The 26,539-nt window shown below is 42.2% G+C and overlaps 1 protein-coding gene across 5 annotated transcripts in view; it reads right to left on the bottom strand.

The window, feature by feature from the left end:
* TRIM37 (tripartite motif containing 37) overlaps positions 1–26,539 on the bottom strand; it is a 146,066-nt gene that overhangs the window by 24,841 nt on the left and 94,686 nt on the right. For 3 of the 5 annotated variants that reach the window (XM_077296335.1, XM_077296336.1, XM_077296340.1), the window contains exons 16-19: positions 24,991–25,130; positions 23,685–23,776; positions 22,820–23,014; positions 6,154–6,459 (exon numbers count right to left, since the gene is read on the bottom strand). In XM_077296335.1, the coding sequence (XP_077152450.1) occupies positions 6,154–6,459; positions 22,820–23,014; positions 23,685–23,776; positions 24,991–25,130 (733 nt within the window). The remainder of the gene's footprint in view (positions 1–6,153; positions 6,460–22,819; positions 23,015–23,684; positions 23,777–24,990; positions 25,131–26,539) is intronic. The other 2 variants (XM_077296338.1, XM_077296339.1) reach the window with 1 other exon arrangement.

Here is a 26,539-nt window from a genome sequence, read left to right as displayed (position 1 = left end):
TTTGGAGTAATTCTGTTATTATTGTCACATTTGTGTGATATGTCCTTGTGCTGCCAGATCTCTATTTATTTTATTCATTTTAAATGGGACAGCACACAGACCCAGAGTTTCATAGACCCATTCACATATCCATGAAAATCACATGAGATCTGTGAAGCGCATATCATGTCTTGTATATAGTGTACTTTCTTGTTATATACAGTGCAGTCCCTTAGTATATAGTGTAAAGTCATTTTTATATATATAGCGCAATCCTTAATTACATAGTTTCAGCTTACCGTTCCCTTACTATGTAGCATCCTCTCTGGTCTTATGTACAGAACCATCCATATCATAGTATCATCACTTGTTATGCATATCACTGTCCCTTATATAGAATATTCTCACTATTTTTGCTTTTCACTGTGTCCACTCTATTACATAGAGTCCTTTCTTGCAAGATATAAAATGACTGCTGATTGAGCAATATCTGACCAGAAGACCAGTTCATCAGCCTCCTCCATTAAAAAAAGAAGATTTAGCCTATTTCTTCAACAGTCATTTCATTTTATATCTAATAATGATACTGTAACTTTGTCACCTTAAAAAGAGGGGGCCCAGACAAATTTCTTGCACAGAAGCCCCAGGTTGTGAGTACAGTATCTGCCCCTACATAAATACTTATACAGACACACCACATGTACTTACCTGTCTAATCCGAAACATGAAAACAAATATAATGGCTACTCTTATCACACCTCCTTTATTTGGACAGAATAAAATCAAGCAACTAAAACAAAGTGTTTTTTAAGTGGCCACATATCTGGGGTGACATTAAATATGTGAAGCTAAGGGGTCTTCAGCAATTCTTTTTTCCAAAAGATTGCAGCATTTGTTAAAAAGCAATGCCACTCGATTTCAGGATATCTTACTGTAACGTACAAAACTTGATGGTGTTATAACGCGCTTTAATAATATATTTCACTGAAAGGACCTCTTGTTCATGTATTTGATATTACAAAGTGGTTGAAGTAGTAATCACAAATTGAACAAGTGTGGAGAAAAGTCAAAACGGATCAGGATGGTTTTGCTTAGTAACACTATTTGCAAAATTGAGCGATTGGAAAATCCGCAAATAAGGGTTAATGCAATCAAAAAAATTTAGCACTTCAAAAATCACAGTTAGAAATCTTCAAATCTAAAGTGGCCATGTTTAGAGGACATTCAAAATTAGTCAAAGATTACAAAATTGTACACATTGTGGAAGCATGTAAAGCAAGCCTCAAAAAAAAAAAAAAAAAAAAATTTCCACCAAAGTTTTTATCCTCTTAATTAGAGATAGGTGAACCCAAACAGTAAAGTTCAGAGTCAGTACCGAACACCTAGTGTTCAGGCAAGGACTCAGAACACGGCTTTCATCAGGAAGTCCGTGTTACTGTTCGGGTTTGGCACCTCAAACATCGGGTGTTTCCCACGCTGTCATCAGCGCGAGAAACACTGGCACCTTTTATTAGAGAGCTGCGGTTCCCATGCAGCGTGAGCCAGCAGCTGTGACTGGTGGTAAAATGTTTACCGCAGGTCACATGCGTCGAATGATGAGAGAGTACTACTCTTTTCAGCCTACGCCAGCTGTCACGGGTAACAGTGAGAGCAGGCGCCTGCGCTATAAAAAAAAGAAAGAAAATTTTAAAAGAAGGGACGTGGAGTGTGTCCTACTTGTGATAACATCACTGGCAAAACAGACAGCTACGGGCTGCAACCCTCAGCTGTCAGCTTTATCATGGCTTGTTATCAAGAATAGAAGGGGTCCCCACAATTTTTCTTTTTTTTTTAACTACTTACATAATTAAAAAAAAAAAAAAAAAAAAAAGAGTGAGGTCCTCCCTATTTTTTGACAACCAGCCAAGCTAAAGCAGATACCTGGGATCTGGATAGGGCCATGAATAGTGCATCCCACCGCCCAGCTTAAAAATAGCAGCATCCCCAGAAAAGGCGTCTCTATAAAGGTACCGTCACAATCAGCGACGCTGCGGCGATATAGACAACGAGCCGACCTAAACTAGATCGCTGGAGCGTCGCTGTTTAGGTCGCTGTAGAGACGTCAAACACAGCAACTCCAGAACGATGCAGGAGCGATCCAGTGACGTAACGGCGACTCACTTCTCATTCTCGCTGGTTGATAGCTCCATGTCTGGCTTTGCTGGCGTCGTTGCTTTTGATGTCAAACATGACGATACACGCCGACCTGGTGACGAAATAAAGTTCTGGACTTCTAGCTCCGACCAGCGATGGCACAGCGGGATCCAGATCACTGCTGCGTGTCAAACACAACGAGATCGCTATCCAGGACGCTGCAACGTCACGGATTGTTGTCGTTCTCTTTGCAAAGTTGCTGAGTGTGACGGTACCTTTAGAGACGCCAATCCTGGTGCTTTGCCCGGCTCTTCAGACTTGCCCTGTGGCAAGTGGGGTCATATTTGTGGAGATGTCCCACGCCATAATCCATCTCTGCGATATGTGGTTTACAACCTGGACAGTGCCATGACATCTCCATCCAGGTTGAAAACTACAGGAGAATGAGATGCATTAGTGACTAGCGGCGACGTCAGAGTTCACCGCCGGTCATTGAAGCTGCAGTCCCACACTTTACTATAAGGGCCCGATGAACTGCTTTGACCTTATGGAGATCACCACAATTACCTTGGTGCTGTCATTGCTTTCATGGTCAAAGCAATGACAGCAAGGTGTCCAAACCATGTGGCTGCAAAATAAGCCCAAATCATCGCCCATACACCACCGCGCTTGACAGTTTGTGTGAGGTGTTTGGCCATAATGGTATATGCAATGTTTAGCGAAAGCCAAAGCAGAGCATATCACCACAAACATCTCCACTCTAGCCTCATCTGACCAACTTTGTTACTGAAATCTTGTGGCTTCTTCAGTTGCTACTTTATAAACTTTAGCAATGCTGTCACGTTCTTAAATTAGGAAAAAAGCAGTTCCCTGTTTACCCTTCCATACTTGTTCTGTCTTTTCTAATTGTATTGTCATGAATAGAGATGGGCGAACCCGAACAGTAAAGTTCAGCGTCTGAACCGAACACCTACTGTCACCAGGAAGTCAGTATTACTGTTCAGGTTTGGCTGCCGTACACCGGGTGTTTGTTGCGCTGTCATGTGCATGACAGAGCCGCAAATACCGGTTCAGAACGGTGGTGAAATCATCCCCACCGGTCAGAGAGCAGCGGTTCCCACACTGTCAAAAGAGAGCAGGAGCGCTCAGCTATGATCAGAGGTATAAAGTTTACCTCTGGTCACTGTTATCAGCTGATGGGACAACTGCTCCTATCATCCGAAATCTGCTGCCGCTAATAACAGCGAGAGCAGGAGCGGTGGATGGGAGTATTCATCTGCTGCTCCTGTGTTGTAAATAAATAATTTAAAAAAAACAACAAAAAAAACAACAAAAAAACCCCACGAAATTGGTTTCCCTGTATTTTTGTTAACCGACCAGGCAAACCTCAGCGGTCAGCTTCAGCGAGGCTAGTTATCAAGAATAGAGGGGTCCTCATGCCGTATTTTTTAATTATTTAAATAAATAATTTAAAAAAACATGTGGGCCCCCTACATTTTTGACAACCAATCTTGCTAAAGCAGACAGCTGGGGGCTGGTATTCTCAGGCTGGTAAGGGGCCTTAGATATTCTGGTACCCTAACTTTTTGTAACCGGAACAGAACATCCAGGTGTCTGCCCATCTCTAGTCATGAACTTGAACACTTAATTAACATCATAACTACGACTTTTAAAAATAATTGAGGCCTTTAGAATCTGAGCTTGTGTTTCTTTTTTGCAATTTCTGTGAGCATTGCACAGCTTAATATCCAGGCAAAATTGAAGGGATGTCAGCTCCTGGGAAGATTATCAACTGTCTTGGATGTTTTTGCACTTGTGAATAATCTATCAAAGTGTAGAATGATGGGTTCCATATGGACTTTAAAACCAGTAGAAGACATCAGTGACCAGCGACAATTGCTTTTCTAAGATGACTTTCCTCCTTGGCACTGTTAACGCACATTTCCAGAACAGCAAACGGCCCACACTACTTCTTTTATGGTGGTGATCACACTTGCTGATGGAACAGTTAATTGAGGGCAATTGATTAGCAGAATCTGGTTTGTATTTACCCTGGTAATTCCTATAGATCCAATAAAGGTGTATTTCATTTTTCACACACTTTCTGCATTCTGGTCTGGGTTTTGGTAAATAATGACACAGTGTAATTTGTTGTGTGTCGTTGTCCATCTAATGTTGCATTTACCTAATTTTAAGAGCTTTTAAAAAGTACCAGATTTCCTTTTAACGTTACTGTATATGTCATGATACGTAAAAACCATTATGTTCAAATACTGTGTACTTTTTTCCACAAGACTGTATATGAAAAGTAATAATGGAGAGGAGGAAAAAAAATGATCGCCAAAAAATTCACTACCTTTTCCCAAACTTTAAAAGGGATAGAAAGATGGACTGAGAATCTCAGGTATACAGTGACATGTAAAAGTTTGGGCACCCCGGGTTAAAATTAATGTTATTGTGAACGGTGAAGCAAGTTGAAGATTAAATGATTTCTAAAAGGGCTTATGTTAAAGAGGACATTTCCTTTGCATTTTAAGCCAAAAAAATAGTTTTTCATATTTCACATTTTAAAAATCACCAAAAAAGAAAATGGGCAGATATAAAAGTTTGGGCACCCTTGGGGATTTGTGTGCACAAATAACTTTGAACAAGTTTTCAGACCTTAATTAGCCTGTTTGAATAAGCCATAACTCTCTTTCATTATTGGGAAAAGCCAGGTGATGCATATGTCCCAGCTTTATAAAAACCCAGCCTCCTTTAACTGCCCAAAAATAGCAGCAATGGCTTCATCTAAGCAGCTGCCTAGCACTCTGATAATGGTGGATTATCTATAAAGCAGTAGAAAGCTATAAGAAGATAGCAAAGCGTTTTCAAGTTTCTCTTTTCTCAGTTCAAAATGTAATGAAGAAATCGCAGTTAACAGGAACTATGGCGGTCAAGATAAGGTCTGAAATACCAAGCAAAACTTCAGTGAGAGCTGCAAGGAAGATTGCCAGAGAGGAAAAACAGAACTCCCGTCACTGCAAAAGATATTCAGAAAGATTTAGCAGACTCTGGAGTTGTGGTACACTGCTCTACTGTTCAGTGACACCTGCACAAATATGGCCTTCATGAAAGTCATTAGAAGAAAACCTCTCCTGTGTCTTCACAATAAACTTCAGCATAAAGAGTACGTAAAAAAACATCTAAACAAGCCTGATGCATTCTGGAAACAAGTCCTGTCACAATGATCATAAGGTATGTATGGAGAAAAAAGCACACAGAATTTCAGGAAAAGAACATCTCTCCAACCATTAGTCATGGGCGTGGATCAATCATGCTTTGGGGTTGTGTTGCAGCCAATGGCACGAGGAACATTTAACGAGTAGAAAGAAGAATGGATTCAAGAAAATTTTCAACAAATTCTTGATGCAAACATAACACAATCTGTAAAAAAAAAGGTGAAGTTGAAAAGAGGATGGCTTCTACAAATGGATAATGAACAAATGGAAAAACACACATCAAAATCCACAATAAACAACCTTAAAAGGTGCAAGTTGAAGGCTTTAAAATGGCCCTCACAGTCTCCGGATTTGAACATCATTGAAAATCTGAATAGACCTCAAAATAACAGTGCATCCAAGAAGACCCAGTAATCTCACAGAACTGGTAGAGTTTTGTACGGAAGCTTGGATGAAAATCCATCTAACAACAACAACCGCAAGACTCTTGGCTGGCCACAAAAATTGTTTACAAGCTGTGATACTTTCAAAAGGGAGTGCTACTGGGTACTAACCATGCAGGATGCCCAAACTTTTGCAATTGCCCACTTTACTTTTTTACAATTTTGAAAATGTAAATGATGAAAATATTTTTATTTTCCTAAAATACAAAGGAAATGTGTCATCTTTAACTTTAGGCCTGTAAAAGATAATTTCATCTTAAACTTGCTTAACTGTTCACAATAGCAGTAATTTTGGCCAGGGGTGCCCAAACTTTTACATGCCACTGTACATCTTTAAACATGAATACTAACATTCTGTATAGCAATTTCAGACTTACAGTTTCTCACATAACAGCTTGCAAGAGAAGATTTTCTAAGCAACTCCATTCCAAGTTCTTGTAACTTGCTGCATCCTTCCCCATTTCCCGTTGCTAAAGTATCCAACTCCCCGGGGCAATTTGTTTGTCCTTCATTAGGCCCAGTGCTACTGCTTCTGACTTCACATATCTGGCTCTTCACAGCAGAAAGCTTGCTGCGCACCTCAAGGACCTGAGACTTATACCTCTTCAGCATCTTCAAATCTGGAGACACACGCCAAGATGTCTGTTGTGTTCGCGTTTCTCTGTCTTTACGAGAACAGGAAGCTGAAAGCATAAGAAGAGTAGCATGATATGTTATAACTATGCCATTAGAACATCTACAGTTGAACAAAATTTACGACAGTAAAGAGCAAGTAAATTTTTTCAAAATGTAGCTTGCTAAAACGTAATACAATTTTTGTACCTACCTTTCCTTCATATTCTATTTTACATTTAAAAGCTAGCTGGGGACTATGTGCCTCGCCTGTCTAGTCACTATGGGGGTGCTGCCTTATTACAGGGTCTGCCACCTTATTACAGGGTCTGCCTATGGGGGTGCGGCCTTATACTACAGAGTCTGCCTATAGGTGCAGTAATAGGGAAACATACGGCAGCAGCGGCTCAGTATAGGGGTATCAGGGGCAGTAATAGGGACACATACGGCAGCAGCGGCACAGTATTGGGGTATCAGGGGCAGTAATAGGGACACATACGGCAGCAGCGGCTCAGTACTGGGGTATCAGCAGGATGAGGAGTTTGTACAGGTTGGGAATAGATGGTGATGGGGCTGGAATATGAGAAGTGATATACAGTATGTCTTTGTTGTACTCTCTGCAGACGAATTATAGCTGGAAGAAGTTGTCATGTCGGAATGGGCCAGATGGAAAAGACGGGAAAAATGAAGGATTCCATCAGAGAACGTCAGCAGTAAGGCATTATCTGTAACTGTGCTGTGATTTCTTATATGTTCTGTAGGACTGGTATTTACCACTGACCATATGCGGTAATATCCATGTTGGTCTTTATATAGAGATTATCTTCAGTAACAGCGCGGTCATCTGCTGAGGTTCTCCTCCACTATTAGGGTGCATCACCCAGCAGTAATCAAGGTTACCTGGTTAGGGGCCCACTCAGAAGCTTCGCCGCCCCTGAACCAAAACCCTAGCTACGCCTCTGGGTCACATGCTTAGTGAAAATAGGTCCCGCTGTGTGCAATCTAAGTGTCACATGATCTATCAGTACATACACACCTTTTCTGAAAGGCCACATAGGCTGAAACACCATTAAGCAAGAGGCACCACTGACACCAAGGAGGTCTCCAAACAAGTCAAGGACAGGTTGAGACGTACAAGTCAGGGTGGGGTTATAAAAAAAAATAAAAATATATCCCAATCTCTGATGATCCTCTGGAGCACCATCAAAACCATTATCGTCAAATGGAAAGAACATGGACCACAACAAACCTGCCAAGAAAGGGCCACCCACAAAAACTCTCAGCCCGGGCAAGGAGTGCATTAATCAGAGAGGCAGCACAGAGACCAAAGGTAACTCTGCTTGGGAACTCTGCAGCTCCTTCAAAGACTGGAGTATCTGTCCATATGACCACAATAAGCCGTGCATTCCATAGAGGTGGCCTTCATGGAATAAAGGGCAAAAAAAAAGCTCTTACTTACACACAAAAATTGTAAGACTCGTTTTGAGTTTGCCAAAAGACATGTGGGAGACTCCTCAAATGTATAATTGTATGGAGGAAGGTGTGGTGGTCACATGAGACCAAAATTGAACTTTTGACCAATATGGTAAATGCTATGTCTGGTGCCAAACCAACAAAGCACATCGCCCTAAGAACCCCATCACCACAGTGAAATATGATGGTGGCAGTATCATGCTGTGGGGATGATTTTCGGCAACAGGGACAGGGAAAATGGATGGCATGAAATACAGGGATATTCTTGTGCAAAATCTGTTTCAGTCTGTCAGTGATTTGAGACTGGGACAAAGGTTCACCTTCCAATAAGATAATTACCTAAAAGCATACTGTTTCAGCAACACTTGAGTGGTTTAATCCCTTCACACCCAAACATGTTTTCACCTTCATTACCAGGCCAAACTTTACAATTCTGACCAGTGTCCCTTTATGTGGTAATAACTCTGGAATGCTTCAAAGGGGCCCACGGATTCTGAGAATGTTTTTTTCTTGACATACTGTATTTCAAACCTAATTTTTATGCCATTAAACATTTCTCATTTTACATCAGCACAATTTGTTAACCTTTTTTTTTTTTTTTTTTTGTTAGGAAGTTAGACGGGCTAAAAGTTGATCAGCAATTTCTAATTTTTCCAACAAAATTTACAAAACCATTTGTTTGTTTTTTTTGGGGACCACATAATATACTATAGTGCAACAAATGTTTGTTTCTTTAAAGTCCTTTCTATTCCTGCAGATCTGTGCACTAATGCCAAGTTTGCACTCTGTTCAGTTTTCTAAGTTACGCAATTCTCAGGGGTCTTTTGAACAATCGGTGGCGGCATCAGGACCCAGACACCATGAATCTGAAAGCAACAGAGGGGCTAATAAAATATTATATATCTCCAAGCTAAAGGGAGATTTTGGATCCTTACTCTGAAAATTGTCCCTTACTACTCCAATATAACTGTCCATCATACTACTGACTTAGTATCTGTTAGGCATGAAAGACCAAATCAGATTGTGAGATTTCACTCTTAACACTAAGGATCTGATTCATCATTGTCTTTTCGCTTGTTTTTTATCTAGTTTTGCGCTTTTTTTTTTTTTTTGCACCTAATTCATTATTCTATTATTGTGCCTTTTTTATGTCCATTTTATGTGCTTGCCTGTTTTATTTTCCCATTTTAATAGGCAGAGTTTAAAAGGTCCAGATATTTTCAGCTGATTTATAGCTGCAGAAAGCCAACAGCTCTTCTACCTTGGAAGTGGCAAGGATGTGGAGAGCCGACTGGACTCCAGGCATGTGAGACTCAGTTGATCAGCATGACCAGTATTAAAATAATGGCCATCACTAATGAAAAGGATGTTTTATGGGCAGGTTTTGGCCATCGTGTGTGTGTGTGTGTGTGTGTGTGTGTGTGTGTGTGTGTGTGTGTGTGTGTGTGTGTGTGTGTGTGTGTGTGTACGTGTGTGTGTGTGTGTATGTATATATACCCAAAAGACTCAAGTATCAAAGATTAATATTTTTTGAAGTTGGAGTGTTTTTTTTTTTAGATTTGGCTATCTTACGTGGATATCGGTTTGTGCAGGTAACTATTACTGTGCAGAACTATTAGGAACTTAATAAAAACCAAATATATTCCCATCTCACTTGTTTATTTTCACCAGTTAAACCAATATAACTGCACAAAATTTAGAAATAAACATTTCTGACATGCAAAAACAAAACCCCAAAAAATTAGTGACCAATATAGCCACCTTTCTTTATGATGACACTCAACAGCCTTCCATCCATAGATTCTGTCAGTTGCTTGATCTGTTTACGACCAACATTGCGTGCAGCAGCCACCACAGCCTCCCAGACACTGTTCCGAGAGGTGTATTGTTTTCCCTCCCTGTAGATCTCACATTTTATGAGGGACCACAGGTTCTCTATGGGGTTCAGGTCAGGTGAACAAGGGGGCCATGTCATTATTTTTTCTTCTTTGAGACCATTAATGGCCAGCCACGCTGTGGAGTAGTTGGAGGCATGTGATGGAGCATTGTCCTGCATGAAAATCATGTTTTTCTTGAACGATACCGACTTCTTCCTGTACCACTGCTTGAAGAAGTTGTCTTCCAGAAACTAGCAGTAGGTCTGGGAGTTGAGCTTCACTCCATCCTCAACCCAAAAAGGTCCCACAAGTTCATCTTTGATGATACCAGCCCATACCAGTACCCCACCTCCACCTTGCTGGCGTCTGAGTTGGAGTGGAGCTCTCTGCCCTTTACGGATCCAGCCTCTAGCCCATCAAGAGTCACTCATTTCATCCGTCCGTAAAACCTTTGAAAAGTCAGTCTTAAGATATTTCTTGGCCCAGTCTTGACGTTTTATCTTATGTTTCTTGTTCAAAGGTGGTCGTTTTTTCAGCCTCTCTTACCTTGGTTATGTCCCTGAGTATCGCACACCTTGTGCTTTTTGTTACTCCAGTAACGTTTCAGCTCTGAAATATGGCAAAACTGGTGGCAAATAGCATCTTGACAGCTTCACGCTTGATTTTCCTCAATACATGGGCAGTTATTTTGTGCTTTTTTTGCCCAACACGCTTCTTGCGACCCTGTTGGCTATTTGCCATGAAACGCTTGATTGTTCGGTGATCACGCTTCAAAAGTTTGGCAATTTCAAGACTGCTGCATCCCTCTGCAAGACATCTCACAATTTTGGACTTTTCAGAGCCCGGCATATCTCTCTTCTGACCCATTTTGCAAAAGGAAAGGAAGTTGCCTAATAATTAAGCACACCTTATATAGGGTTTTGATGTCATTAGACAACACCCCTCCTCATTAGGCCGGCATCACACTTAGCGTAGGGAAACACAGTCCGTTTTTTACGGCCGTAATATGCAGAAAAGTTCCTGAACATTGATCCGTATTCAATGCGAGGATGCGATTTTTTCTCCAAAAATTATCCGTGTGTCATCCGTACGACGAGACTTTCTCACCGGCTTGAAAATGGACATTGACTGGATCCACGGGCTCAAATATTCGTGAAAACATATATGCAGTATATATATATATATATATATATATATATATATATATATATATATATATATATATATATATATATATATATATACACATACATATACATATATACACACACACACACACCGTATATATACGCATGCTCAGTTTGAAAAGAAGGAACCAGTCGCTGGATTCCTGCTTTTCACAGTCAGTGACGGATCCTGCGCCCATAGGCTTCCATTATAGCCAACGACGGGCAGCGCAGGACCCATCGGTGAGCGATTTTCTGACGTGCAGAAAAAACATTCCTCTGAACATTTTCTCTGCCCGACAGACCGCTATTTTCCGACGGATCCAGTGCACGACAGATGAAACGGATGGCCTTCTGTCACAATCCGTCGCTAATACATGTCTATGGGAAAAAACAGGATCCAGCAGAAAAATTTGCTGGATCCTGTTTTTTAAAAAATCAACGGATTTCGACGGGAGCGAAGAGACGGAAGTGTGAAAGAGGCCTTAGTCTAAATATAATGTACTTTGTAGACTCTGTTAAATTAATGGAATAAAATTTCTGCATCGTGTGTAAGCTTAATAGGTAGCCACGGACAATGCCTGACCGGAAGATTTGACTCTGGTCATTTACCCAGCTACTCCGGTCGCATCACACGTGCGCCTACGTGGACAGGACTTCTTGCTGCATCCAGGCTACCCTACCAATATTGGAATTTATAGAGACAGGATTAATGTTTCTCCCTGCATCATATCTCTTATATTTGTTCTGATGAAGGTCCGGATGTGGACCGAAAACGTTCGACTTGCCTTTATGGATGCACATCAATAAACCTTTTGCATATGATAATTATTCATCTAGAGTGCCAAGTTTTTTCGGATCGGGTGCCTGACATAGCAGTAGTGTGGGCACGTTGCCCATCTGTGAGAAAGGTAAGAGGGTTTGATGAGTGAGTATACTAGTTGCTCGGGTTTGCCTGAGCACGCTCGGGTGGTCTCCGAGTATTTGTGACTGCTCGGAGATTTCATATTTCCCTGCCGCAGCTGCATGATTTACAGCTGATAGACAGCTTGATTACATGTGGGGATTCCCTAACAACCAGGCAACCCCCACATGTATTCAAGCTGTCTATCAGCTGTAAATCATGCAGCTGTGTCAACATAAACTAAATCTCTGAGGAGTCACAAATACTCGGAGACCACACAGTAAGGGGCTGTGTAGACTTTTCTTCAACCCAAACAATGCAAGTAAAACTTATTCCAAATTGAGGAAGAAGGGGGGGAGGGGGGGGGGGCAACATGATGCAAATGAGTTCTGCAGTGCAAAAGGAATCATCCCAGTTTCCCAAATAAACTCCCAAACCAATTATATAACTGTGCAGACCTTTAAAAAGATAAGAAAGTTTGGGAGAAATCACATGTTAAAGGTCTGTATATATGCGAGGCATTGACCGCCCCACAATATACTCACCGGCAATTAATAACAAACTAGACTATAGTCCATCAATGCTACCTGACAACTAGCAGGTTATATAAAATGGATAGATCCACCACTGCAGATTGCCATAGGTGTGGCGAAGAGGCCGCAGATTTTACACATCTTATGTGTCATTGCCCACCTATTCCAGCCTTTTGGAAAGAGGTCATAGCTATCCTCATCGTGGTCGTACAGCCGCCTGCACCACTCTGCTCCAAGGTGTGTATATTAGGCATCCTAGACAAGGAGACCTGGCCTCGCTACCCTCGCACTCTTCTCTGGGAAACATTGTTTTTGGCTTGCAAAGCTGTTGTCATGAGATGGATGGAAAGAAGACCCCCATGGATCTCACACTATTTCCCAGGTGATGAGGAGCATTCTCTCATGACTAAAATATGTGAAATTTGGTGCCTGAAATGGGTGTCTTACGCTTTTGGAAAAGACATTACACCTATGGTATTTTAAGGGCAAGGTTACCAGACAGTATTAATGAGAAATGTGATTTGATCTTTTGTTCTATCAGGTAACCTTGTCATGTTGTATAACCTTCAATAAAACAAGTTTTTTTAAAAAACAATAGTTCTGTGTATAGGTGTCTGGAAGGGCACTGGGGTGTGGTGACACTTTCAGCTCCTCAGCCTCACACTACATTCCCTGCGTGAGGCAGCTGAGGAGCGGTAAGTGCATCATCATCACGCCCCAATATCCAGACACATTCAGGTTCTCTTAGTGCTTGCAGTCGGGGCATAGTCTGGTAGGAGGAGGTAACACATATAGACTGGATGGCTGGGACCAAGCACAAGGGGCCTGTGTCCCCGAGCGACATGAGGAAGAAAACAAGATTTTTCATTACTAAACATTGAGCATTGAAATACAAGAACACATAGTAATAAGTTAGGCAAAAACTTAAAAACTAAAAAAATCATCACCAGCCAACTTTTTATTCTTATTGGCATCCGATTAGCCGATCACAAGACAAGTTATGTAGGTCAAGAACCTCTTGTCCATTTAAGGAATCAATTATGTCAAGAAAGAGGTAAAGTCAAAGTGTTCATCAAATGTTCCATTGTTTTACTCTCTGTCACAATAAATGCTACCAATGACCTTGCATTGCAAGCAGTTCAAGCCTGATTAACTGCAAAGCAAGAACATTCTGTAGATAAGCAATCATTTCACTTGCAGCTGTCTGGCATCTAAATAGGCACAAATCACAGTGCATGTCTGACACCACACAAGATGGTATAAAAGGCTACTGAAAAGAGTGGGTGGAATGAAAAACCTCTTATCAGCTGCACTGTCAACTTCCCAATAGAAGATAGAATTAGTAAACCTATAAAGAAAGACTGCATATATCATAAATCGTTTACAAATAAGTAGCTACATTAACATAAAGAACATTTATATGCATGGAGACAATCTTATAACTATGAACCAAGACCCTTTGAATCAAAATATATCTGAAAAATCACACAAAAATTCAGCAGCTGATATAGTGTTACATGAAAAAAAAAAAATTATTGTAGAATAGCGGAAGGATGAATTCCCTAAAAATAGTGAACGTACCTAATATATTCTATTCCTCAACAATACAATGTCACCTGTGCCAGAGGTAGATAAGTAGTTAAAAAAGTAAAGTGCAAGAGGTTATAGAAAAGAAGTATAAAAAAAAAAAAAGTTACTGCAAAGCACAAAAAGAATGCCACATAAAATATGCTGCACACTACGGCATAAATGACTGTAAATGACCGTCTCCCTCATAAGTACATAATGGGCGAGACAATCCTGATGAATTAAACATCTCCCATCAACTCCTGTGTGAGCTCTGGACGCATGTTTCGCTTTCACTTTATCAGGGGCATGGTATCTATTTCTATGCACTTTAACCTACATATCTATCTTTCTCAATGATGACATGACTGTAGAATAGAATCTATATATTAGTAAAGTACACTATTTTTAAGTCATCCTTAACCTAAGCTATCAAGTATTTATTCTTTCCTTTCTGTAACACTATCATCAACTGCTGCATTTTGGAGCCTTTTTTTATTTTATTTTTTTTAGATATTATTATTATTTTTATAGCACCATTTATTCCATGGTGCTTTACAAGTAAGGAGGGGTATACATAATAAAAACAAGTACAATAATCTTAACCAATACAAGTCATAACAGGTACAGGAGGAGACAGGACCCTGCCCGCGAAGGCTCACAATCTACAAGGGATGGGTGAGAATACAGTAGGTGAGGATAGAGCTGGTCGTGCAGCAGTTTGGTCTATCGGTGGTTACTGCAGGTTGTAGGCTTGTCGGAAGAGGTGGGTCTTCAGGTTCTATTTGAAGATTTCCAAGGTAGGCAAGAGTCTGATGTGTTGGGGTAGAGAGTTCCAGAGTAGGGGGGATGCGCGGGAGAAATCTTGTATGCGATTGTGGGAAGAGGAGGTAAGAGGGGAGTAGAGAAGGAAATCTTGTGAGGATCGGAGGTTGCGTGCAGGTAAGTACCGGGAGACGAGGTCACAGATGTATGGAGGAGACAGGTTGTGGATGGCTTTGTATGTCACGGTTAGGGTTTTGTACTGGAGTCTCTGGGCAATGGGGAGCCAGTGCAGGGATTGACAGAGGGGAGGGGCCGGGGAATAGCGGGGGAACAGGTGGATTAGTTGGGCAGCAGAGTTTAGAATAGATTGGAGGGGTTCGAGAGTGTTAGAAGGGGGGCCACTGAGGAGGTTGCAGTAGTCAAGGTGGGAGATGATGAGGGCATGGACGGACTCGGGTTATTGCAGATTCTTGGTTGAGGAAAGTACGAATCTGTGAAATATTTTTGAGTTGGCAAGAAGTAGAAAGTGCTTGGATATGTGGTTTGAAGGAGAGCTCAGTGTCAAGGATTACCCCGAGGCAGCGAGCTTGTGGGACTGGGAAGAGTGGGCAGCCGTTTACTGTAATGGATAGGTTCGTTGGGGGGTCAAGTGAGATGGGGGGAAAGATGATGAATTCTGTATTGTCCATATTAAGTTTTAGAAACCTAGCGGAGAAGAGGGATGAAATAGCGGACAGACATTGTGGGATTCTGGTTAGTAAGGAGGTGATATCTGGTCCAGATATGTAGATCTGTGTGTCATCAGCATAGAGGTGATACTGAAAGCCGTGAGATTCTATGAGCTGTCCCAGGCCGAAAATGTAAATGGAGAAGAGCAGGGGCCCTAGGACTGAACTTTGCAGGACTCCGACAGACAGGGGGCAAGGTGAGGAGGTGGTGTGTGTGAGTGGGAGACGCTGAATGTCCGGTCTGTTAGGTATGACGAGGTCCAAGATGTGACCAAGTCTATGATGCCAAGAGATGAGAGGGTCTGTAGCAAAAAGGGAATGAATGGTCCACAGTGTCAAAGGCAGAGGTACATTGTTTACACTAATATTATGAATCAAACACTCATTTCTTGAATGATATTTTTAAGATTGTCTACACACGCGTTTTAAATGTTTAAATATGTTAAGAATAATTTCTAAACTACTTATGGTTTGTGTAATCTTTCTTTATAGGTCTAATAACTGTATTTTTTAGAACCAACCAGTATACTTAACTTACCTTCTTCTCAATGGCTTTGACCAAGTCTGAAGAATTTCATTCATGAGAGAAAATAAATAATATACACATTTATTTACACACACACATACATACATACATACATACATATATATATTCTTCAGTTTTACTCAAATTAATTGATGCAAAAATGAACGGACACAACAGGTGTGTTTTGGATCATAGTCAAAGGTTATGTTGGAAAAATGCATGTTTGCCAAGGACACGAAGTGATGGGAGCATTTTCTCTTTCAATGTTAAGAAGCACATCTGTCAATTCATGGTATCAATGAAATGCAGCTCCCCAACACCAGCATAACTCATGAAGCCACAGATAAGGACACTGCCATCACTTTTCAGTGTAGGCATCATGAATTATTTTTAAATTAATTTTTCTAAATGCATGGTGCGTACAGTGAAACATGGCAGTGTCCTTATGTGGGGCTGCGTGAGCGCTGCTGGTGTTGGGGAGCAACATTTCATTAATGTTTATCATGAATTCATAGACGTACTGTTCCATATTGAAAGAGAAGATTCTATAATCACTCCGTGCCTTTGGTAGACATGCATTTTTCCAACATGACAATGATGCATAAATACACATCTTTTGCATTTCTGAAGAATATTTCAAAGCAGGGTGTGACCAATAAATAAAAAAATAAAAAATAACTTTTAATAAATTTTAGTTAAAAAATTGGTATGACCAACTACATAAGAACATGAAAGACTCACAAGAAAAAATTCCCATACAAGGGGAATAATCAAATAACCAAATCCCCGAGACCTTCTGGACCACACAAATATGTCAGTCTCTTTAGGGAGAAGAAAATGCACTCCTATAAAGGAGTATATGACACATGTACACCACAAACCGCATATCACTTATCCCCATCCATCATATGGAGATGCAGTAGTTGTGATTAGTGTATAGTAATTGGAACGATCTCACCTCAGGACTTCCTTTTTGGCCCGGGTAAGACCTCTCACATCCGCAGCATCTGGAAGGGGGGGGCTTACGATTCTGGCCACACACATGCCCATCCACGCTGTTTAGAAGGATAACTTAAACCCCGAAATACCAAACACATTTCCCTACACGTTTCGTTGTAAATAACTCATCAGGGGAAAATAGAATATAGTCCCTCCAAACCAGTGGGGGACCCGCAAAATGGGGGGATATAGGCAATCACTGTAAACCAGCGTTGCTCGTGCTTAAATAGCCCGCCCAGTGTTACCTGTGCTGTGCGCCCCGTGTGGAACGCAGCTCCTGGACCGCACGCGTCACTTCCGGCGGCACGTGTTGTTAAGGTTGCTATGGTAGCGTGCTGCCCAATCATTACAGACCATGGGGCCGTGCGTATCACTTCCGGTGCCCTGCCCCTGTCTAGTTACTATAGCGGCGCGACGCCCGACCGTATCCTCAGGGCCAGGCATTCGCGCTGTATGCCACTTTCCGGAGTCTCAGAACAACGTTGCATCCGCCTATCTAAAGACTCAGATGCCGCGTTAAGTCAGTGAGAAGTATATTAACCCCTACATAGTTGCTAAATACGTAAATCTCAGCGTGTTGCACCAGTTATACAGGGCCATTTCTCAAATCACTATCATTGATCCTACCATAACCTTCTCGCAGAAGGGAGGATCATAGTCACAGACATGTGCTGGCTGTCTCTCGCAAGTGGGGAAGAAACCGCAACCGGGGGCCAGTAGATGATTAAGCCCATACAATATTATAATCAGTAGGTTTGTGAGGGGGTCCCATTATGGAACCAAAAGAAAAGATCAATCATAAATACTTTTTATTTTAAGGCGGGGACTGTAATGTAATGTAAATGATAGTGTTGGCCCCCTTAAAAATAGTCTGGGTGAAATGGTGGATGAGGATGAGGAAAAAGCCAATATGCTAAATGACTTTTTTTCATCAGTATTTACAAAAGAAAATCCCATGGCAGCCAATATGACTAGTGATAATAATTCCCAATTTAATGTTACCTGCTTAACCCAGCAGGAAGTACGGCGGCGTCTAAAAATCACAAAAATTGACAAATCTCCGGGCCCGGATGGGATCCACCCCCGAGTACTGCAGGAACTAAGTACAGTCATTGATAGACCATTATTTTTAATCTTTAAAGAGTCCATAATAACAGGGTCTGTACCACAGGACTGGCGTATAGCAAATGTGGTGCCAATATTCAAAAAAGGGGCAAAAACTGAACTCGGTAATTATAGGCCAGTAAGCTTAACCTCTACTGTGGGTAAAATCCTGGAGGGCATTCTAAGGGATGCTATACTGGAGTATCTGAAGAGGAATAACCTCATGACCCAGTATCAGCACGGGTTTACTAGGGACCGATCATGTCAGACTAATTTGATCAGCTTCTATGAAGAGGTAAGTTCTGGTCTGGACCAAGGGAACCCAGTAGATGTAGTGTATATGGACTTTTCAAAAGCTTTTGATACAGTGCCACACAAAAGGTTGTTACATAAAATGAGAATAATGGGGATAGGGGAAAATATGTGCAAGTGGGTTGAGAGTTGGCTCAGGGATAGGAAACAAAGGGTGGTTATTAATGGAGCACACTCGGACTGGGTCACGGTTAGTAGTGGGGTACCACAGGGGTCAGTATTGGGCCCTCTTCTTTTTAACATATTTATTAATGACCTTGTAGGGGGCATTCAGAGTAGAATTTCAATATTTGCAGATGACACTAAACTCTGCAGGGTAATCAATACAGAGGAGGACAATTTTATATTACAGGATGATTTATGTAAACTAGAAGCTTGGGCTGGTAAATGGCAAATGAGCTTTAATGGGGATAAATGTAAGGTCATGCACTTGGGTAGAAGTAATAAGATGTATAACTATGTGCTTAATTCTAAAACTCTGGGCAAAACCGTCAATGAAAAAGACCTGGGTGTATGGGTGGATGACAAACTCATATTCAGTGGCCAGTGTCAGGCAGCTGCTACAAAGGCAAATAAAATAATGGGATGCATTAAAAGAGGCATAGATGCTCATGAGGAGAACATAATTTTACCTCTATACAAGTCACTAGTGCGACCACACTTAGAATACTGTGCACAGTTCTGGTCTCCGGTGTATAAGAAAGACATAGCTGAACTGGAGCGGGTGCAGAGAAGAGCGACCAAGGTTATTAGAGGACTGGGGGGTCTGCCATACCAAGATAGGTTATTACACTTGGGGCTATTTAGTTTGGAAAAACGAAGACTAAGGGGTGATCTTATGTTAATGTATAAATATATGAGGGGACAGTACAAAGACCTTTCTGATGATCTTTTTAATCATAGACCGGTGACAGGGACAAGGGGGCATCCTCTACGTCTGGAGGAAAAAAGGTTTAAGCATAATAACAGACGCGGATTCTTTACTGTAAGAGCAGTGAGACTATGGAACTTTCTGCCGTATGATGTTGTAATGAGTGACTCATTGCTTCAATTTAAGAGGGGACTGGATACCTTTCTGGAAAAGTATAATATTACAGGGTATATATATTAGATTCCTTGATAAGGCGTTGATCCAGGGAACTAGTCTGATTGCCGTATGTGGGGTCGGGAAGGAATTTTTTTCCCCATGATGGAGCTTACTCTTACCACATGGGGTTTTTTTGCCTTCCCCTGGATCAACATGTTAGGGCATGCTAGGCTATGGGTTGAACTAGATGGACTTAAAGTCTTCCTTCAACCTTAATAACTATGTAACTATGTAAGGAGAGATGGAGGGGGAGGGGATGGATATTTAGGACTGGTGCACAGAAATAAAGCAGGTAGAAAGATAGTATAATGTATATCCCCATTATCCCTATCCATGCTCCTATCATTACCTTCCTAGCAGTGGAGGTTGGCACCCTGGGATAGAAAGACGCAAGAATGGCGCCCCCATTCCACGACGGCTGTCCCTATTAATGGTCCTATTAAACCCTAATGGAGGTGTGAGAAAAAGGAAGGGGGGGGGGGGGAAGGAAGAAAAGAGTCTATATTATGTCTTGATTGCTTGACTTAACTCTCCAAAAAACAACTGTATGCTAGGATTTTATTCAAGCCTCCTGGTGTTTGTGTTTTTAAGCGGAAAATCCATCTTGTCTCGCATTGTAGTAGCATTTGATCCCAATTCCCTCCCCTCTTGGGTGCACCAATCCTATCGATCCCCATAAAACTGAGTCCTCGACTATCACCATTGTGTTCAGTGTTGATATGTCTAGCCAAGGGTGTATCTCTATTCAGGGCAATGTCTCTCAGATGTTCCCCTACGCGTCTCCTAAATTCGCGTATCGTTTTGCCGATGTATTCCAGGCCACATGGGCAAACTGCTCTGTAAATCACTCCTTTGGACCTGCAATTTATGAAGTGGTAGATTTCATATTCTTTCCCTGTCACTCCACTCTGAAACCTCGGTCCCACCGTGATTACCGGACATGCTATACACCCACTACATTTATGACATCCCTTTGGTGGTTTTGGGAGCCATGTGTCCTTCACCGGCGGAGAATAGTGACTGTGTAGAAGTCTGTCCCCAACAGATCTACCCTTTTTGAAAGTGATTTGCGGGCATTCCCCCACCATCTCTCCAATGTTATCCTTCTAAACAGCGTGGATGGGCATGTGTGTGGCCAGAATCGTAAGCCCCCCCTTCCAGATGCTGCGGATGTGGGAGGTCTTACCCGGGCCAAAAAGGAAGTCCTGAGGTGAGATCGTTCCAATTACTATACACTAGTCACAACTACTGCATCTCCATATGATGGATGGGGATAAGTGATATGCGGTTTGTGGTGTACATGTGTCATATACTCCTTTATAGGAGTGCATTTTCTTCTCCCTAAAGAGACTGACATATTTGTGTGGTCCAGAAGGTCTCGGGGATTTGGTTATTTGATTATTCCCCTTGTATGAGAATTTTTTCTTGTGAGTCTTTCATGTTCTTATGTAGTTGGTCATACCAATTTTTTAACTAAAATTTATTAAAAGTTATTTTTTTATTTATTGGTCACACCCTGCTTTGAAATATCATTTCTGACTGGTGTATATCACTTTTGACTGATTGCATTTATGAAGAACAAGGTGAAAGTGATTCAGCAGCCAACTCAGTCTCCTGATCTGAATGGAAAAAAAAAAAATAACCTATGGAGAATTCTGAACTCACTCTCCATCCAGCTGCTAAAGAGGTTGTTCTTGAAGAATGGAATAAGATAGATCTTGCAATATATCACCAACTTGTTCACTCCATGCCTAGAAGACTTGGTGCTTTTCTTAAAGATCACGGAGGTCATGGAAAATACTAATAGGTTTTAATGTGGGGGTTTTCATTATGGCATCACCTAATTTGAGTAAAACTATGGCTTTAGTAATGAAAGTTATTAACTTTACTTTCATGTTATTGGTTAAAAATGCTCTATGAAACGTGATCTTGTCAAAAGTTTGTAAACGGTTCTTCTATTTAGTGAGATATTGATTCAAATCTTACTTTTAAAATGGGGGTGTACTCATTTATGCTGAGCACTGTATACATTCCAAGAAAATGAACAAGACTATGGCCCTGATTCATCAATGTTGTTTCTTTAGTTTTCGGGAGTAATTTGCTATTTATTAGTGGCGTTAGTATTTATACGTTCTCTGAATTGTGTGCTATTTTTAGGTTGATTCCTTTTTCTAACTTTGTTTTAATTTGCCCTCAACAGTTTTGCTTATCCACATCAGGGTCTGGTTTTTTTATCCATATATTGCAATTCTCTTGAAACTCAAAGGGTGTGTGGCCCCATCTTGTTCACCGCCCACTTCTATGGTACACGTTCTTGCAGACGTCAATTCGACAGCGCGTCCGCCAGCTAAGGCTTCTTTCACACTTCCGTCGGTAGTTGCCCGTCACGAAGCGTCGGCGCAACGTACCGACGGAAGTGTTTGCTTTCACATTTCTGTCTGCGTTGCCGGGCAGTAAAGAGTCAGAGAGACATTTCCTGACGGGCATGCGCAGACGGGAAAACTGGATGCGAAACACAGAAAAATGTTCCCTTAAACGTTTTTCCGAGACGACGGGCCGCCAAAACCCGACGCATCCAGTGCACGACGGACGCAACGTGTGGCCATACGTCGCAATCCATTGGCAATACAAGTCTATGGGAAAAATCGCATCATGCGGGCAAATTTGCAGGATGCGTTTTTTTCCCAAAACGACGCATTGTGATGGATATAAATAAACGGAAGTGTGAAAGTAGCCTAACCCGACAGCGCGTCCGCCAGCTAACCCGACAGCGCGTCCGCCAGCTAACACGACAGCGCGTCCGCCAGCTAACACGACAGCGCGTCCGCCAGCTAACACGACAGCGCGTCCGCCAGCTAACACGACAGCGCGTCCGCCAGCTAACACGACAGCGCGTCCGCCAGCTAACACGACAGCGCGTCCGCCAGCTAACACGACAGAGCGTCCGCCAGCTAACACGACAGCGCGTCCGCCAGCTAACACGACAGCGCGTCCGCCAGCTAACACGACAGCGCGTCCGCCAGCTAACATGACAGCGTGTCCGCCAGCTAACACGACAGCGCGTCCGCCAGCTAACCCGACAGCGCGTCCGCCAGCTAACTCACTCAGTGGCTGTAGTTAGCTTCTGTGTAGAAGGAATGTCCCACGTTCAGAGCCGCTGAGTTTCCAGATTGGCTGCCGTGCTGTAGATGTGACATCAGCATCACAGCCAATGCCAGACTTGGGAAACAGCAGAGGAGATTGACCTGTGGTCCCAGGAAAGGTGAGCAAAGCTTTTTTTTTTACATAGCATATTTCAGCCCGGGAAGAAATCTAACTGAAAGAGAATAATCCCTTTGAAGTATTCCTTTCAATATACACATCAAATCAGGAACTTTCTAGTACAAAATACCTGAAGACTGGAAGATTGATGACGGAGGCCTAGGTTGCAGACTCCAAAGATTTTCCACACTGTTTCGGTCTTTTAGGTCCAGTAAATGAATAAGAATAAGAGGATCCAAGTCCAATAAGCTACTACTGCTGGAGGCACTTAAGTTGGTTCCCGAGCGTCTTGAGGCTCTACTGCTGCCATAGACATGGCTGCTCGCTGAAAAATAAGTAGTATGCATAAAAAAGGTAGGGGGAATAGGAGTTTAAGCAAAACGTTTAACATAGCAGGGGGTTTATAAACTACATGATGTAAAAAAAAAATCTTTGTTTTTGGTGCAAATAGCATAAAAATACAAACTCCTGCTCCAGTAAGTCATCTGCTGCATTGCTACATTATCCATGTACAGAGCTCGTGCTTCTTACTACAAGGCTGTTCTCTGAAGTGTGTAAAGATATTTTCGTGCTCCTGTTGTATCTTAAGCCTCAAGTGTATGAATATGCAGAGATTATGGAGCTTTTAAACACAAAACATAAAAACATTCTAGAATATGTAAGCAAAGAGGAAGCGAAGAACTGCTTGCCTACTGATTTAGGCCTTTGTTCGACAAACAAGCCCCAGAAAAGGGGCAGACATGTCCTGAGATCCTATTTATAGTCCGCTAACTATACAATGAGAAAACCACAAAGCTCTGTGAGAAGCAGTGTGCAGAAGTGGCAGCTCGGTGTGGGTCCAATTGATCGGTACTGTACTCCCAAGTGATGAAAGGGCACATGCTGCTCTCTCTGAAAAGCTGGAATTGGAACAGTCTGTAATGTGCGTTGGCAGAGGGGCTCCTCTTGTTAAGACTTTCGAGAATGTTACACGTTTGGTATGCTGTAAGCCTTACCCGAGGCGCCAGCAGAAGCAGCTGCATCCTCCATCAGCTCCCCTTCTTCCAAATCCATATTGCTACCATACTCTACATCATTCTCACCGGACCTGAGCGGGAATAGGGAAGAAATTGCCCAAAGAAGTAGAAGATATAGCACAAGTAGGAACTTGATTTCAACATACTTGGAATAAATATTTGATTTCATCAATGATGAAAAAAGTTAGAACAAAATAAACAACAACATGCTAGGTATGCGAGTATGGGCATATTTTGAGTTTTGAACCTGTTTCTGCCTGGTTATGATTTAGAACCAGGGAGAAACTGGTTCAAAACCTGTAATACATAGTTGCATTGGTTGAAAAAAAGACAGGTCTACTTATTCCAACCTTTCTCCACCAGCTATACTTTCTCTATTGCTAGATCATTAATAACCCACAATGCCATTTGTTATGGGAAAAGCATCCGGCCTGTTTTTAAATGCTGATATAGCGTCTGCCATCACTACATCTTGTGATAGAGCATTACACAGTCTGACTGCTCTAACTGTGGAGAACCCTTTCCTATTTAGACTCATGTAGTCCTTCGAAAGGGCAAAATCATGTGCCAGTCATTTGCAATGACCACAAGTGTCTTACTACATTCTCCCATTCCTAACTTTTTTGCATTATATACTGATGTAGGATTTAAAGGAAATCTGTCACCATGTTTGGCAGATACAAGATACAGCCACCACCTTTCAGGCCTGATACTCAGCGTCCCTGCGTCATCCACCGTGTCTCCTCGGCATCACGCTCCTGGCAGGTGCACTTCACTAGCCTGACTGGGGCAGACTAAAGTACTGCAATGTGCTGGTGCCAGGGCTCTGACCTTTCCCGGCGCCTGCGCACTGCAGTACTTTGCTCTGCCCTCAACCGGGCATATAAGTTTGCCTGCGCCGGAGCGTGATGATGATGAGACTGTGTGGATGATGCAGGGACGCGTTATCCACATCAACCAAGAAGGAGCTCGGTGATCATAAGATGGGAGGTGCAGGCAGGTACACAACATTATAGAATGCTATATATCAGCCCTGAAAGGTGATGGCCGTATGTCTTATCGGTCAAACCGGGTCACAGGTTCCCTTTGAACCTTTTAGGAATATTAGATTCTATTGGATTCCTGCCCAGGAACTACAACAAGATGAGCTGATCTAGAAATTGGGTCCATTTGTAAAAATGCTTGAGAAAGAAGGAAATGGGCACAGACATTAGCAGATCTCCTTATAACCAGACTACTAGGGAAACCCTGTTAACAGAAACCTGATAAAAGGCTTCATACTTACATGGTCTCTTCATCAATATCATTTTCTTCTGTGTTGCTGGTGGCAGTGGAGCTGGCAGAGGAGCAGCTTCCTTCTAAATGGTTTACTTCATCTTCCCCAGCCAGGTCCACATCCAAGTCCCCATCAGAGAGATATTGCTGCTAGCAAAATACCAAGTGAATGGACTGTCAGCCTTTAAGGAATGCAAGCAGCTAAAAACATGTATAGACCAACTAGATTATATTAAAGAGGTATTGCAGGGACAAATACAAAAATATATATAACAATATTTAGGTTTAATAATAAATATTACTCCATTGGCATAATTTCAGCAACAGCCATGACACCTCGACTTCTGCACGGGATGAACAGCAGCTTCCTCCCCTTTGCGGTCAGGCTCAGTTCATTAGCCAAGCTAATTTCCCTCCGGTCATGGTGGATACATAGACAAAGAAGGGGGCTGGCTTAGCGGAGCCAAACAGCTAGTCCCTTTCATACACATCTACGCTAATAAGGGCCCCTTCACACTGTGCAATCAAAGTCTGAACGAGCGTTCGATTTGTGACGTTTATCCGTCCTCGTTCCGAGGTTGCAAAGTGTGACATGGCGTTACGATTTGCGACGCAGCCCAGCATCGTACGATGTGAAAGAAAGAGCAGAACTTTCTTTCGTCGTAAATGTCCCGCTGTGGCGGTCGAAATCGTAGTATGTGACGGCGGTCATACGAGCTCGTAATGCGACTACGTGGGTTGGGCTTCCGCATACCTGTCTCCTGATTGGGCGTGACGTTTTAGCACGCCCATGCTGGTAATACGTCACGCTCGGAGTCGTAGGACTATGGCGGTGTGAAGGGTAGCGTACGATTGCGACGCGTGACGTTCACATCGCAACTACGTCAGAAAAAGCGTTAACATCGTAGAGTGTGACCGCTGGCTACGAGCTCGTACTGCGATGTCGAATATGACGCAAATGCGTCGTAATCGTAGCAGAATCGACCAGTGTGAAGGTGAAGAGCGGATGAAGCATATCTTGGAATAAATGGGCAAGTGAAGCTGCCTGGTCCACCACAAATAGTCACAGGGAAAAGAGAAAAAAAGCCCCAATGGGATATTGTATACTGTAACCACCCTCTTTTTAAAGGGTTTATCCAAGACTTTTTTTTTTTTTACTATGGGCCTAAGAGCCAACAGGCTGACAGTTGTTAACTACCTGCCTGTTCCGCTTGTCGTTGATTCCTTCTGGCTTAGAGAAGTCAGAGACAGCTCCTGTCGGAGATTCTGCGGCTTCTGCCAACGTCTCATCGACAAATGGCACTTTGGATATGCACAGTGCCCTTAAAAGTAATGTATTACCAGGTGCTTGTCACCTAATCTGAAAGCAACATGATGTAAAGACAGAGACCCTGATTCCAGCAATGTGTCACTTACTGGGCTGCTTGGTGTATTTTTGATAATCTGCTAATAAAACAGTGATTCTATGACTAGAAAATTCGTAATCCTCTCTATTATTGAGCTCTGTATAACCAGGCTCCCACCACTAATAGGCAGTTTCTGCCTATGCACAGTGAACA

This window comes from Ranitomeya variabilis, chromosome 3 (genome assembly GCF_051348905.1).
Source record: "Ranitomeya variabilis isolate aRanVar5 chromosome 3, aRanVar5.hap1, whole genome shotgun sequence".
NCBI lineage: Eukaryota > Metazoa > Chordata > Amphibia > Anura > Dendrobatidae > Ranitomeya > Ranitomeya variabilis.
This window is presented reverse-complemented; position numbering and strand designations above follow the sequence as displayed.